Genomic DNA, 16,081 nt, shown 5'->3' on the forward strand with positions numbered 1-16,081 from the left:
CCTAAGAGTTAGAGGGGAAGAGGTTTACAACAGACTCCCCCTTTTTCTCTTCTGACTTTCTCTCTTCATCAATATATAATTGTAGTCTGTGGAGCCCACTAGAGCCATTCGGCTTGTCCCAGAGGCACACTTCTCTTGCAAGTACAGCCCTTAAAGGTGCCTGCAAGGCAGAGGAACAAACACTCTCTTAAACCCAGTACAGATGTGATAACCAAGCTTACTCCTTCCCTCCTATTCCTCAACTCTCTGTGTCTCTCAAGTCTGGCACCTCTCTACGTGACCCGGGCCTCAGACTCGAGCCACCTCATCCTGGGCCCCTTTCACCTTATTCTTTTCTTCCTCATCTTGGTCCCTCCTTTTTCTGCTTGTCAACATTTTAAGAGAATATTTTGTGTATGTAAGTAAAAGGGATGCAGAATATTGTTGCCTCCCAAGCATACCTATTTCTGCACAATTCTCTAAGGAGGTTTCCATATTTCCTGCAAACTTGTCCTTGTAACAGCCCTGGGGTGGTGGTGGTGGTGGTGGTGGTGGGTAATCAGACACACATTCTGGGAATCTTTTTTTGAATGGAGACATACATACTTCTCATAAAAACTCTTCAGTGTTTGAGTATTTATTACTAGCCTTCCTGTGGATGTGAAGAATGAGATATAGAAAAACAGAATGTGTGGACCCAGTTTGAGTCTAAAGGAATAATTTTGACTCCACAGAGTTCTGACGCTTCCATCAGTGGTTCCAAGGCGGAAATTGGTTTCTTATTTGGCTCTGTACCAAAAAAGGTCAGTGCTCCAATAACATATTTTGAATGTAAAATGCCATCGATTACGGTGAGCAAACATGGATTTTCTGACATTCGCTGCCTTCTCCTCCTTGTCTGTCTTTCTTGGTAGAGGGGAATAATAAATGGTGTACCTCCTATGTTATTTGATCAGTTACTATTTGTATGACTTGCCCTCTTCTGTCGCAGAAGAGTCGTTTTCAGCAGAATTTGAAGCAATCAGACTAACTGTGATATACAGAATTAATTACAGTAAATTAGAATAGCAAGGTATCACTATTTGAATCTTATACTACTTTAAATTCTGTCAGATACTTGAGCATTCTAACTCAGAGTACTTTGGAGAACTAGAGGGAATTAAATCGTTATAAGCTGTTCAGTGAGGTTGTTAGAAACCTGGGTCGACAAAACCGGTATCATATCTCACGGCTAGGCCAAATAGCAGTTGTCAAAATGGCCATCTTACCCAAGATAATGTTCCTATGGCACTCCCCTCAGTATCTCTTTCTAGGCTTATGTTGAGCCAAAGTTGCATACTCCTTGGGTATCTTTAGATGATGCATTCAGGTGAAGTCATGCTTTTCTTAGAAGAGGCATCCCCTCATGTGAGAGAGAGGAGGGAGAGAAGAAATACCTCTTTTAAAATGGTTCCTGCCAACTGCAATTTTAAGAATAATGGCTTACATGATGTGCAACCTTCCATCGCTGGGAGGAAGGCCATGGAGGCCTGTAAGTCTGCAAGCAGCCTTCAGGGTCCCTGTGCTGACGGCTTCTTTGTGCAGCATTCTGGGCATGGAGGAGGTTGGAGGGTGATTTTTGCATCTCTCCCCTCTGTTCAAAAGCCCTTTCCCGTTGTGCAGCCTTTATTTAAGTGGAAAGGGCTTCTGAAGGCAGGGGAGAGATGTGGAAATCGCTTCCCCTCTCTGCCTCCATGCCCAGAGTGCTGTGCAAAGAAGGCTTTGGTGTACGAATGCTGAAGGTTCTTTGCAAATTTACAGCACTCCTGCCAGAAACAAAGGACTGTACATTGTGAAAGCCGATTGATTTTTTTTTTTAAGGCTGCTTCTAATCAGCTTCCTGGTCTGATTTACTACTGATTGATGATGAACCATCGATAAACCAGTGGCCCGATGTTTTGGAGAAAGCTTTCTCAATTCACTTCATCACGCATTTTACATTAGGACATATTGGACTGACGTGCTTGTTTGAATGAAGTAATAGTGATTTTCAGATTGAGGCAGAGCTTCCTCAGAACACACAAACTCCACTGAACTACTCTCACACAATCCTTGATTGAGCCAAATAACTCTGTGCCAGCCCAGCTGGTACCCTTTCAACCTCAGTGACAGAAATGCCTGTGACAATGATTGGGGTCCCTGAGACAACGTTTGATTTTTTGCATCAAAGGCAAAACTTCCCCTGAGACACTCCTGAAATCAAGTCCTTAGTCTCTCTGATTCTGTACTTTATCTGGCCTTTAGACAAGAGTAAATGAGGGAGAAGACATGGGTCACACCCAGTTACACATGCCTTCTTCCTCCACAGCCGTGCGACTCCATAGGGGTGTGTCTTTCTAGAGCTCTTGCAGCTGAGTTCTAGAAAGACACACCCCTATGGAATCAGCTGAGCTCTAGAAAGTTCCAGGTGATGCTCTGCGCAGGCACAAATCCCGTAGTTGTAAATGCAGAGACTACAGCAAAAAAGTATAGCATTTGACTTTGTTTTCAGTTAGACTTGGGAAGCAAAAACAAAACAAGCCCCTTTCTTTCCTTTTAGTTTTACTGAGGGTCTCTCACAATTTCATTTTGGTGGCTGCTGCCCTACAGCCAAAGGGGCCTCAGAGTTAGAGGGGAGGTTTATACCACCCTCCGCCTTTCTCTCTCACACACACATTCAGTTTCCTTCCTGTCAACATTTTAAGACATTTGTTTGTGTGTTTAGGTAAAAGGGGTGCTGAATCCTGTTGCCTCCAAAGTATACCCATTCTACACCATCCTCTAGGGAGGTTTTCCATAGTTCCCGCAAACGTGGCCATGGAACAAACATTGGTGGTGGGGTCATCAGACAAATGTTCTTCGGGGGGTCTTTTTGACTGGAGACATACTTCTCACAAAAACTCTTCATTGTTTGAGTATTTCTAACTAGCTTTTCCAGGGTTGCAAAGAATGATATATAGAAAAACAGAATGTGTGGACCCAGTTTGAGTCTAAAGGAATAATTTTGACTCCACAGAGTTATAAGGCTTCCGTCAGTGGTACTGAGACTCAAGCTGGTTTCACTGGATTTGGCTTTGCACCAAAAGAGGTCAGTGCTCCAATAATGTATCTTAAATGTAAATCCATATCAATTTACGGTGAGCAATCATGGAATCTCTGGTGCTCACTGCCTTCTCCTCTTTGTCAGTCTTTCTTGGTGGAGGCGAATAAGAAATGGTGCACCTCCACATTATTTGATCAGGTAGTATTAATACGACCTTCCCTGTTCGCTCCTGCTCTCAGTTCTGATTTAGAATTGTCATTTTCAGTAGAATTTTGAAATATTGGAGCAGTTCGGTAGTGTTCTTCAGTAAGTTAGACTATTACAAAAATTTCAACGAAAATGACAAATTTCTAAAGAAATGGGTTTTATTCATTAATCATCAGAATAACAATGTCCATAATCAAATTTATCCACATTCACTATTCTCAGTGATTTAAGAGATATTATTATAATATATTTGTTAGAATGGATTAGTTCTATTTTTATATTTGATACTGTTTAATAATAATAAAAACATTATACACAGTAAAATAATAATTTTTACTCCACAGATGTCTAAGGTTTCTGCCCCTGGTACTGGTGCTATTGCCTATGATTACGCACGGAATTTGGCCCGTGCCCGAGCACAAATATCGAAGAATAAAATGAGTATCTTCAGTGAGCAGCCCCATTTTTTGCATCCCTCAGATGAGGAGAGCGACAGCATGATACCATTGCCCACATTACCACCACCAGCAGCAGCAAAAGCAAAAGCAAAACCAGCAGCAAAACCACCAGGAGCAGCTTTGGCATCAGAAGAAGTTCCACCTTTTATGTATCTTCAAGGAAAGCTGAGCTCACTTCCCCCAACTGGGCATGCAGCTGGTTCATTTAAGGCGCTTAGGGCTTGTCCACGAGCTCCACAGAAATCAAGAGCACTTTTACCAACATTAGGGAAGGATGATGGGGAAAAGGAAATGCCAAAGGTTTGTCACTATTATGTACTTATTAGCACATTGTTTTACAGATAGATCTTCTCAGAAGTAGTTCAGTTCAGTTTTATTTCAGTCTCTGACCAGCAATACCAAGTAGACAGATAAAAAACTTTATTGAATTGAATAACAATTCATCCTGAAGGTATAACAATTGGATTAAGTTTTGGAGTCTGTCTGATCCTATTGGTCACCACACAAGATTTGGCTACATTATATGTAACATCAGAGTCATGGTCAGCAAGAAGAAAACAAACTCATCTGAACGGCCTGAAAGAATTCTTAGTAAAGAAGCTATAAGAGAAATACAAGAATCTTGATTTAAAAGTGCAGTACAATAAAACATGGGCTATAGACTCAACTGTTCCATCACCACATGGGCATACCCGTTCCTCATAAGGAATCCTTCTTCTGAGAAGTATTAATTGATTAATTCTGGTATTTTTAAGACATTCTTTTGTATATTTAGGTAAAAGAGGTGCTGAATACTGTTGCCTTCAAAGTATACCCATTCTACAACATCCTCTAGGGAGGTTTTCCATATTTTCTAATGGTCTTATTTGTTCTTCCCTTGAAGATGCCACCGGTATCACCAGTACTTGATGCTCCAATGCTTATGGCCCAGGTTTGGAGTTTTCCAGAGTTCACTCCCTCCTAAAAAGTGTGGGGAGAGTAAATTGCCTTTTACTTGTTTGTGGAGGGAACCCTGATCTTATGGTATTTCAGCTCAAGAGTTATCAGGCAGATATGTGGCACCTCTTAAATGAAGGCACAGTCTCCTGCCACCTGCAGTTTAAAAACAATGGCTTACATGATGCTCAGCCTTCCATCACTGGAAGGAGGGCCCTGGAGCCCTGTGAGTCTGCAAGAAGCCTTTGGTTTCCCTGCACTGAAGGCATTCTGGTCACCACATCTAAAAAATGACATTGTAGAACTGGAGAAGGTGCAGAAGAGGGCAACCAAGAGGATCAGGGGCCCAGAGTACCTTTCTTATGAGGCAAGACTACAACACCTGGAGCTTCTTAGTTTAGAAAGAAGACGACTGTGGGGAGACATGATAGCGGTCTATAAAATCATGCATAGTGTGGAGAAAGTGGATAGAGAGAAATTCTTCTCCCTCTCACATAACACTAGAACCAGGGTTCATCCCATTAAATTGATTTAATTTAATGGGAAATCTAGGACCAACAAACGGAAGTACTTTTTCACACAACGCATAATCAATTTGTGGAATGTTCTGCCATGAGATGTGGTGACAGCCAACAACCTGGATGGCTTCAAGAGGGGTTTGGATAACTTCATGGAGGAGAGGTCTATCAATGGCTACTAGTTAGAGGGCTATAGGCCACCTCCAGCCTCAAAGGCAGGATGCCTCTGAGTACCAGTTGCAGGGGAGTATCAGCGGGAGAGACGGCATGCCCTCAACTCCTGCCTGTGGCTTCCAGCGGCATCTGGTGGGTGAAACCAGATCCTGTACGAAACAGGATGCTGGACTAGATGGACCTTGGGCCTGATCCAGCAGGGCTGTTCTTATGTTCTTTATGCAGCACTCTAGGCATGAAGGGGGTTGGAGATCAATTTCTTTCCATCTCTCCCCTCTCTTCAAAAGCTCTTTTCAGTCATGCACCTTTTACCGTGGTGATTCTCTTTATTTAGCAGGGGGAGAGTAATTGGCCCTATCCACCCCCAGCATAGTACCTCCAGTGATTGTTGCTGGTTTGTGTCTTATGTTTCTTTTTAGAATGTGAGCCCTTTGGGGACAGGGAGCCATCTTATTTGTTTGTTATTTCTCTTTGTAAACCACCCTGAGCCATTTTTGGAAGGGTGGTATAGAAATCGAATTAATGATGATGATGATGATGATGCAGCCCTCAGGAACAGATGTATACACCCAAATGGACCTAAGATTTAGAGGGGAGAAGGTTTACAACAAACTCCCCCTTTTTCTCTTCTGACTTTCTCTCTTTCTCAATATATAATTGTAGTCTGTGGAGCCCACTAGAGCCATTCGGCTTGTCCCAGAGGCACACTTCTCTTGCAAGTACAGCCCTTAAAGGTGCCTGCAAGGCAGAGGAACAAACACTCTCTTAAACCCAGTACAGATGTGATAACCAAGCTTACTCCTTTCTTCCTATTCCCCAACTCTCTGTGTCTCTCAAGTCCGGTACCTCTCTAGGTGACCCGGGCCTCAGACTCGAGCCACCTCATCCTGGGCCCCTTTCACCTTATTCTTTTCTTCCTCATCTTGGTCCTTCCTTTTTCTGCTTCCATTTTCTGCTTGTCAACATTTTAAGAGAATATTTTGTGTATGTAAGTAAAAGGGATGCAGAATATTGTTGCCTCCCAAGCATACCTATTTCTGCACAATTCTCTAAGGAGGTTTCCATATTTCCTGCAAACTTGTCCTTGTAACAGCCCTGGGGTGGTGGTGGTGGTGGTGATGGGTAATCAGACACACATTCTGGAAATCTTCTTTTGAATGGAGACATACATACTTCTCATAAAAACTCTTCAGTGTTTGAGTATTTATTACTAGCCTTCCTGTGGATGTGAAGAATAATGTATAGAAAAACAGAATGTGTGGACCCAGTTTGAGTCTAAAGGAATAATTTTGACTCCACAGAGTTCTGATGCTTCCATCAGTGGTTCCAAGGCGGAAATTGGTTTCTTATTTGGCTCTGCACAAAAAGAGGTCAGTGCTCCAATACATTTTTTGAATGTAAAATGCCATCGATTACGGTGAGCAAACATAGATTTTCTGACATTCGCTGCCTTCTCCTCCTTGTCTGTCTTTCTTGGTAGAGGGGAATAATAAATGGTGTACCTCCTATATTATTTGATCGGTTACTATTCGTATGACTTGCCCTGTTCAATCCTGCTATCAGATCTGTCGTAGAAGAGTCGTTTTCAGCAGAATTTGAAATATTGGAGCAATTCAGACTAACTGTGATATACAGAATCAATTACAATAAATCAGAATAGCAAGGTATCACTATTTGAATCTTATACTACTTTAAATTCTATCAGATACTTGAGCATTCTAACTCAGAGTACTTTAGAGAACTAGAGGGAATTAAATCATTATAAGCTGTTCAGCGAGGTTGTTAGAAACCTGGGTCCACAAAACCGGTATCAGACTAACTGTGATATACAGAATCAATTACAATATATCAGAATAGCAAGGTATCACTATATGAATTCTGAGAAGTATTAATTGATTAATTCTGGTATTTTCACATTTTTTAAAAAGTATGGTTTATTCACAGTTCCCATTTCCTTTTATCACCTTATTATTTGACAAATGGGAACATCCTTCTCTCTAGTATTATAGCAGGGTAGACTTTAGTATGACTAAAGGGTGACAGAATGAAGTCTTTAGTGAAGCGCATGATTGGGCTCATGATCAGACCAGTGACTGGTAACAATATCTCCCCTTTCCTCCTCCCTATTCCCCAAGGATATTTTCACTGTAAGTGGCAGCGTTTCCAGCCTGGATGGCTGTGCTTACTGGTGCTGATGGGCAGGGCCGGACTAGGGGCACTGAGAGGGCGGTGGAATGTACGTGGGGAGGGTGCCACATTTTGAGCAGAATGGGTAATTAAAGGTGTGAGTATTCACTGCTGCCAAGTGGAGTGGGGCGCAGGGGTGCCCCGTGTGTGGGGCACATCGGGAATATTATTTATTTATTTATTATTTGATTTGATTTATATACCGCCCTTCCAAAATGGCTCAGGGCCTTGAATATGCCTTGTTGCTCTGTGGAATATGCCTTGTTGCCCTGTGGGCCTGTCCAAGCCTGCTGATGGGCTGTGGAGCTTACAGCCATGTGGAATTAATTATAGGTGCATTCCACATACCCTTTGAGAACTAGCTCCAAGGAATAGTTTTCACAGTATGTATTTTCTCTCTTTCTTCAAAGGATTTTCATGCGAACCCGTTTGCTAAAACATGGTTGAAGCCACGTAAAAAACAAAAGGCTATACAAAAGCCACTAAGCGTTGTTTCCTGGCCTCAGCTCTTTAAGATCCAGAATCAGGTATACTCTCCTGTTTTCATGTTACGAGCGGGGGGGGCGGGGAGGAAGGGCTCACCATTATACTACAGTTCCCAAGGAACCAATCCCCTGAGGCTGCAGAAAAGGAGTTTTTACCAAATAGTACCTTATTTTATTTTTGCTGATCTTTTAAAGTATAGAAAGTAGCCAATATACTTCAAGCCATCAAAGGTTCTTTATGAGGGAGCTAAAATGGAATAAAGAAAACTGTATGATTTTGTGGTGTCCCATGTGGTAGTGTAGTTTTACGACTACTACCACTATTGCTACAACTACTATGAATATTATGAACAACTGCTATGAATATTTATATGCTGCCTTTCAACAAAAGTTTCCAAAGCAGTTTACACAGAATAATTAGTAAAATGGTTTCCTGTCCCCAAAGGGCTCACAATCTAATCATAAGATAGACACCAGCAACAATTTTAATCAGTGGCCAGCATCCAGGCTGACATTGCATGCATGCACGCACTTTGTTTGATTGATTGATTGATTGATTGATTGATTGATTGATTGATTGATATACCACTCTTCCAAAAATGGCTCAGGGTCATTTTTGGAATGTTTCACGTGTGCAATGGGGGAGGGGTGATTTTCTTCTATTCCCCCTCCCTTCTCTCTGTGGCTCTCCAAAATATGTCCTTGAGGATTGTTGGACTCTCAGGGACATGTTATTAGGAGGTACAGAGGGCTGCAGAAGAAAGGATGAACAAAAATTGCCCCACCACAGTTGCATGAGGAAAACATTAGTTGGTGTGTGGCCTGCCTTGTTAGTTTGGATTTCAGTTCATCTTTTTTTAAAAAAATGTATTATATTTTATGTTATTACTAACTGTACTGTACTACCTTGGTTCAGTTTTGGAAAAGGTGGGGTATAGTTTTTTAAAAACAGAATAAATGAAATGGTTAAAAAAAACAACACCCCTAAACCCTCTCAAAACATGCCGGATATAATATCAATTCTAATTTGAATTTATTCAGAATTCCATAACATTTTAGTTGAAATAATATATCCCATGCCTATCAATGTATTAGAGCAATACTTGTCAGTTTGTAGTGTTTGCAGGAATATTAAAACAACACCATCAATAGGGATATGTTGGCTCCCACACAGTTCCCACGTTGGCTCCCACGTGGGAACCGGCACGCACATGGTGCCTGCTCAGGTGAGGATGCCATGTGCGTGCTGGCACCATGCGCAGGTTCTTGGGAGCAGTGCCATCGCAGCAGAAATCCTTTTTTAAAAGATCCCACTTGCCCCTCCCCTCCCCATGACACTAAACTAGCGCACAAACCTTGGTTTGTGCACATCCCTAACCATCACTTTTGGTTTAACATTAGCGTTAAGGTGCTTAGAATTTCCACTCATGCTCTAAAAAGCATGGACTTTGCAAGTTATGTCACCTTAACTTCTGCACCATGTAGTTAAAAAAGACTTTGTACAGTCTCATATATTATGCTGGCTTTACAAATTAGATTCTACAAAGCACCTGTACTTTGTCTTGGTCTTTCAGATCGACATTGTGATGGGGACAGATGCATCCAGGCAGAAACTCAAAAGGTGCAGCTCTCCCACTCACATCTAGCGAAACACCTTATAAATATGTGCCAGATGCATCTCTACAAGACACAGCGTTTCCCTAAAAGAGCGCTTACTATACTAAATGTCCAGACAGAAATTTAACTGGTCCACAAGCCGTCCACAATCACTTGCTACAGATGCACCTAAGGGATATCTGTGACAAATGGGCTGCTAAGAAAGTGCGATCAATACCATGCAGTAAATCCAGTGTCCAGCTTTGGTCCCCAAACAATTTGCACTGGATTCTAGAAGTACTTTTCTCCCTAGAAAGTTTTCCAGTTTGACACCAAGTGCTTGCACCTCCGACAAAAGTAGCACCAGCAGTTGCAGAAATTCCAGAGAGCTGGATCAAGTATTTGATTCCTCCCAAGCATTGAAGACAAACTTCTTTCAAATCTGAAAAGTCTTATATTACAAGCATGTCTGTAAATGGAAGCCATAACTAATTATTTTGCCAGGTGAACTGTGCAGCTCACTGACACTGGATACAATATTGAGAGATCTTCTGGGTATGTCCAAGAACAAGGCAAATCATGGCGGCACCTCTGACTAGGAGGTGGAGAAGGGAACATTGAGCAAAGGGAGCCGTAGAAGCCAGCTACCCCAGTTAGAACTAAGCCAACTGAGAAAAAGGAATGCGGAGAGCAGCATGGTTCACAAACAGTTTCAGGTCCACCCTAAATATGCCTTGGATTTTTTCTGTTCTGAGGGAGGGAATTTGTCAGCATATGCTGAGGCAACCAAGTGACATTCTCCGTCTTCTTGCTCTGCGTTGGCATGCAAGGAAATGCAATGTAGCACAGCACATGGAGGCAGGAAGAGTTTCAGCCTGGCAATCTGTCCTCCATTCAGGCTGAGAGCCAGAAAGTCCTTGCATTGCCATCAGTCTGAATGGAGTAGGGAGAAAAGCTCTCTGGGGGTGTTAAAGGCGAAGCTATGGTACTTTCTGAATGTCTGCTTGGTATGTACTATAGGAGGTGGCATTTTGGCCAAGCTCTGTGCCTTCTTGAGATGCATCAGTCAGAGACTCATCAGGTCCTCTCTAACAAGTGATTGGGGAAGCTGTACACTGGATTTCTGTTTAGATTCATCCTTTTCCAGTCCAATGTCAATCAGCTTTCCAGAGGTCTTAGCTGCTCTCTTTCTGTGGGTGGCTTCACACGTAATGGTGGTGCATGAGGTACGCACAACCAGCTGCAGCCCTGGGAGTGCACATCCCCCACCCCCACACACAACCATCCCTGTGCGAGCTTCTAGTTCCCACCCAGGTTCTCATATGCTGAGATTAGTCAAGACATCTGAACCCAGCTGTCTCAGCACATCCTCTCCTACTTCCATCAGGGAATCCGACATCTATAACTGAGATATGAAGTAAGTTACAGATGTCGGGTTCCCTGATGGAAGTAGGACAGGATATGCTGAGATTGGCCATGATGTCCAGACTCACGCATCTTGGCATATTGGAACTTTGACAGGAAGAAGAGGCTCAGTGATGGAGTGTGCACTTCTGGGGTTGTGAGTGTCGTTGCTTATATGTTGTTGCTCTGTGCGCTGTGGTCTGCCCAGGCTTCCAGGCTGATGAAGCAGCTCTGCTGTTTAGTTTTAAGACTATTTCAGAGTTGTTTGTTTTCATTTCCTTGTTTTTTAAAAAAGTGACCCAAACATTTTAAAATAAATTTAACCAATTAAATCTTGATATTTCCAGTTAAAACATTTGCACAAAATGATCCCCCACCCGCCGCAGTTCATTTAACCATTTTGTTTTGTTTGTTCCACAGGAGGGTTTTTGGCAGCTCAACCCTGAGCTTGGGAATCTTTTGAATCTTGATGTGGATTTAATCCATGTTTCACTTGCCAAAAATGGAATTCAGTCACTCGGTAAATCCATGTTTCATTCTTCTATGCAGTGTATTTGTATTTCAGAATACATACAGAGTCTTTAAAGTGCGGTAACTTCTGTGTTATTTATTTATTTAACTGGGCATCAAAAACATGCTGAGTAATCAGAAGTTCTGGTTTTCAGAAATGTTGCTTATCAGGGTTACATACAATACACCCAATATAAAACTACATAGGCTAGTAGAAAAGACACAAAAGTCCTCCGATCACCAAAGCTTTGGATAGTCAAGGTTCAAATAACAGATTGGCTACAATGGTACCTAATACAAAGCTTGTTGGTCCTGCTCCGGTTTGGAATTCTTCTGTTTCTTTTTCTCCCTTATCTAGGTTTTTTAATCTTTTTGTTTTCAGTGTACAGAATACATATGTCTAGAACCTGATTTCCTTTCTACAGACAATACCAAATGTTTAGCTCACTCTCTTAATTATGCCCCCCATTGATTATTGTAATGCTCCTCATGTGGGTTGTCCTGAATCCACTCTTAGACCTCCTCACGATGTTCCAAAGGCTGCTGCTCATCTGATATCCCGTGGTTGTCATTTTGACCATACTACTCCTTTGTAACACTCCTTTCACTAGCTTCCCCTCATTTTTTCTCTTCACTGTACATTTCTAAGATTACTTTCAAGTAACTCCACGGTCTTGCTCTTCGAAATCTACACTATCCTTTTTCTCTTTATACTGTCCCACAGACCCTTTATTGTACAGATACAATAAAGGTTCTTGTTCAGCTTAGGATTTCCCCATCCCTCTCTATTCTCCACTTGCACCGCTTTCCCCATCCCTCTCTATTCTCCACTTGCACCGCTTTCCCCATGTAGCTCTCTTTCGTTGGAATGCCCTTCCACCTGACATGCAACTGTCTTCCCATATTTTTACATTCTAGCACTTCCTTCAAATATGCATGTGAAGCTTTTTACCTTGACTTATCCCAGTTCACCCCATACGAACATAAGAACAGCCCTGCTGGATCAGGCCCAAGGCCTATTTGGTCCAGCATTCTGTTTCACACAGTGGCCCAAAGCATAAATATGTAGTTTTAGTGCATCCTTCCCAACTATCTAAGTCTATTCAGATCCCATTTGTGGATAGTGTATGAGGTTGGTAGCTGGCTGGGAAACCCATACGCAAGAGCTGAAGGTGTGCCCTCTCTCTGTTGCTCCCCTGCAACTGGTATTTAGAGGCATCTTGCCTCTTGGGCTGGAGGTGGCCTACAGCCCAAAGACCAGCAGCCATTGATAGACTTGTCCACCATGAATTCATCTAAGCCCTTATTAAAGCCATCCAGGCTGGTGGCGTTCACAATATCTTGTGGCAGAGAATTCCACAGGTTAATTATTTATTGTGTGGAAAAGTACTTCCTTTTGTCAGTCCTAAATTTCTTGGCAATCAGTTTCATAGGAGGACTCCTGGTTCTAGTGTTATATAATAGGGATAAACAATTATCTCTCTCCACTCTCTCCACATCAAGCATAATTTTATAGACTGCTATTATGTCTCCCCTCAGTTGTCTTTTTTTCTAAACTAAAAAGCACCAGGTGTTGTAGCCTTGCCTCGTAAGGAAGGTGCTCTAGGCCTCTGATCCTCTTGGTTGTCCTCTTCTGCACCTTTTCTAGTTCTATAATTTCCTTAAGATACAGTGACCAGAACAGTATGTGGTTCAAATGTGGCTGCACCATAGATTTGTATAAGGGCATTCTGATATTAGCAGTTTTATTTTCAATCTATTTCCTAATGATTCCAAGCATGGAATTGGCCTTCTTTACAGCTGCCGCACATTGTGTCAACATTTTCAACGAGCTGTCCACTATGACCCCAAGATCTCTCTCCTGGCCAGTCACCAACGGCTCAGACCCCATCAACATATATATATGTTAAGCTGGATGTGGGGTTTTTTGCCCCAATATGCATCACCTTACACTTGCTAACATTGAACCACATCTGCCATTTTGTTACCCATTCCCACAGTTTGGAGAGATCCTTTTGGAGCTCCTCGCAATCTCTTTTGGATTTTACTATCCTAAATAGTTTGGTATCATCAGCAAATTTGGCCACCTCTTTGTTTATCCCAACTTCTAGATCATTTATGAATAAATTAAAAAGCATTGGTCCTAGTAAAGATCCCTGGGGGACCTCACTTCTTACTTCCCTCCATTTAGAAAATTATCCATTTATACCTACCCTCTGTTTCCTGCCCTTCAACTGTTTACCAATCCACACATGCACCTGTCCTCTTATCCCATGACTGCTAAGTTTTCTCAAGAGTCTTTGATGGGGAACTATTTATTTATTTAAACATATTTTTATACCGCCCCAAACTTACGTCTCTGGGCAGTTTACAACAAAATAAGATCAATGACAACAGAAAAATTAAAACATTACTTAAAAATAAATGACAGCAGAAAAAGTTAATACATTACAACTTAAAATTTTAAAAGAATATTTTAAAACAATGTTAAAACTACTAAAAGAATCTTTAATTAAAAGCCTGGGTGAACAGATGCGTCAGCGTCAGCGTTCCTGGGGCAAGGAATTCTCCAAGGCAAACCTTCTGCCCTCCAGCACTAAATTCTAGGCGTGGGCACGGCCTCAGAGCTGGAGAAGGAGGGAAGTTCATTCACTCCCTTCTTCTCCTATCAGCAGGAGCAAAAAGGTCTGATCTCCTCCCCGGGAGACAGTCAGACCAACAGACCCGTCCCGGCCGATCTTCTCATCCTTGGCAGCCCCTTGCTTAAATAGAGCCCTGCATTTCAGACACTCCTCCCCACTCCCAACCTGCTCTGCCTTCCCTGGCTAGGCCAGTGTCATGGCCAGCCAACCCCTGGCTCCCAAATGGGACTTGTTCTCTAACTCCACCCCCTTCCTTAATATTCCTGCACCTGTTTGCAGCTGTGGAGTTAATATCATTGCTATTCCCTCTCCACCAAGCTGCTGTCTCCTGGGCTGTCCCCGCCCATCCCCCAGCAGCTGTTGCACTTCTCTCTGAGCCCTCCCTGACTCCTGAGAGGTAATTACTGGGGTGGCCTTGGCGTTTGGAGCCCCCGGCTTGCCTTGGCGCCCTGCCGTTTGGCTGGGTACACAACCCTGTCTTGCGGGGGAGGGTAGGAACTCCCGACAGTCAGATTTTAAAACAAATCTGTTTTAAAGATTTGTTTAAAGTTCTCAGAGATGGGGAGGCCCTTATTTCAGCAGGGAGCGCATTGCAAAACTTCGGGGCGGCAGCGGAGAAGGCCGTCTCCAAGTACCCATCTGATGATCCGATGGCAACTGCAGAAGAACCTTTCCTGATGATCTCAGTGGGCGGTGGAGTTCATGACGAAGAAGACATTCTCTTAAATACCCAGGGCCCAAGCTGTTTAGGGCTTTATAGTTTATAACCAGCACCTTGTATTTTGCCTGGAAACTTATTGGCAGCCCGTGTAGCTCTATCAATACAGGAGTAATATGGTCTCTCCGAGATGACCCAGAGACCAACTGTAGTTTCCGGACTACATACAAAGGCAACCCCACATAGAGCGCATTGCACATAGCTGTTGACACTTTCAAAGAATTCCAAAAGGTTGGTGAGGCAAGATTTACCTTTGGAGAAGCCATGCTGGTTCTACTTCAGCAGAGCCTGTTCTTCTATATGCTTAACAATTTTAGCTTTGAGAATGCTTTCCATAGATTTACATAGATAACAAAAGTTAAGCTAACCAGCCTGTAATTTCCTTGATCTCCCCAGATCCCTTTTTGAAAATCAGTGTTACATTGGCTACTTTCCATTCCTCTGGTACAGAGACTGATTGTAGGGATAAGTTATATATTTTTGCAAGGAGGTCAGCAATTTCACATGTGAGTGCTTTAAGGACACTCGGGTGGATGCCATCTGGCCCTGGTGATTTGTTAATTTTTAATTTTTTTAGACAGTTTAGAATGTCATCTCTCGTCACCTTTGTCTGACTCCGTTCTTTAGCCCGTGTCCCTGAGAAGCTCGGTTCAGGCACAGGTATAGGCTCAGTATCCTCTGCCATGAAGACAGATGCAAAGAACCCATTTAGCTTCTCCATGGTCTCCATATCCTCCTTAATAATCCCTTCCATTTCCTCCTCATCTATTTAAACAGCTTTTGTTATTCCCCTTGATGCTTTTAGCTAAATGTTCCTCATATTCTCTCTTCACCTCCCTTATTGTCTCCTTGCATTTTTTTTGCCAGAGTTTGTTCTCGCTTCTGTTATCTTCATTTGGGAAGGCCTTCCAATTTCTAAAGGAATTCTTCCCCTTTATAGTTTCCTTGATTTGACTTTTTAGCCATGCTGGCATCTTCCTGAACCTGGTGGTACCTTTCCTCCTTTTTGGTATACATTCCAACTGGGCTTCTGTTAATGTTGTTTTTAAATAAACTCCAAGCATTCTGGAGCAAAGTTACTCTCTTGATTTTCCATTTCAGGTTTCTTTTCACCAAACTCCTCATTTTAGAGAAGTTTCCTCTTCTGAAGTTCAAAGTGTCTGTGTTAGACTTCCTTGGCAATTCTCTCCTTGCATATATGCTGAA

The 16,081-nt window shown here is 42.5% G+C and overlaps 1 protein-coding gene across 10 annotated transcripts in view; it reads left to right on the forward strand.

Moving 5' to 3' along the window:
* PARP4 (poly(ADP-ribose) polymerase family member 4) overlaps positions 1-16,081 on the forward strand; it is a 124,530-nt gene that overhangs the window by 100,211 nt on the left and 8,238 nt on the right. For 8 of the 10 annotated variants that reach the window (XM_053307714.1, XM_053307719.1, XM_053307715.1 and 5 more), the window contains 6 exons: positions 714-782; positions 3,014-3,085; positions 3,592-4,005; positions 6,635-6,703; positions 7,931-8,047; positions 11,426-11,525. In XM_053307714.1, the coding sequence (XP_053163689.1) occupies positions 714-782; positions 3,014-3,085; positions 3,592-4,005; positions 6,635-6,703; positions 7,931-8,047; positions 11,426-11,525 (841 nt within the window). The remainder of the gene's footprint in view (positions 1-713; positions 783-3,013; positions 3,086-3,591; positions 4,006-6,634; positions 6,704-7,930; positions 8,048-11,425; positions 11,526-16,081) is intronic. The other 2 variants (XM_053307723.1, XM_053307721.1) reach the window with 2 other exon arrangements.

This window comes from Hemicordylus capensis, chromosome 3, assembly GCF_027244095.1.
Source record: "Hemicordylus capensis ecotype Gifberg chromosome 3, rHemCap1.1.pri, whole genome shotgun sequence".
In the NCBI taxonomy this organism is placed as follows: Eukaryota; Metazoa; Chordata; class Lepidosauria; order Squamata; family Cordylidae; genus Hemicordylus; species Hemicordylus capensis.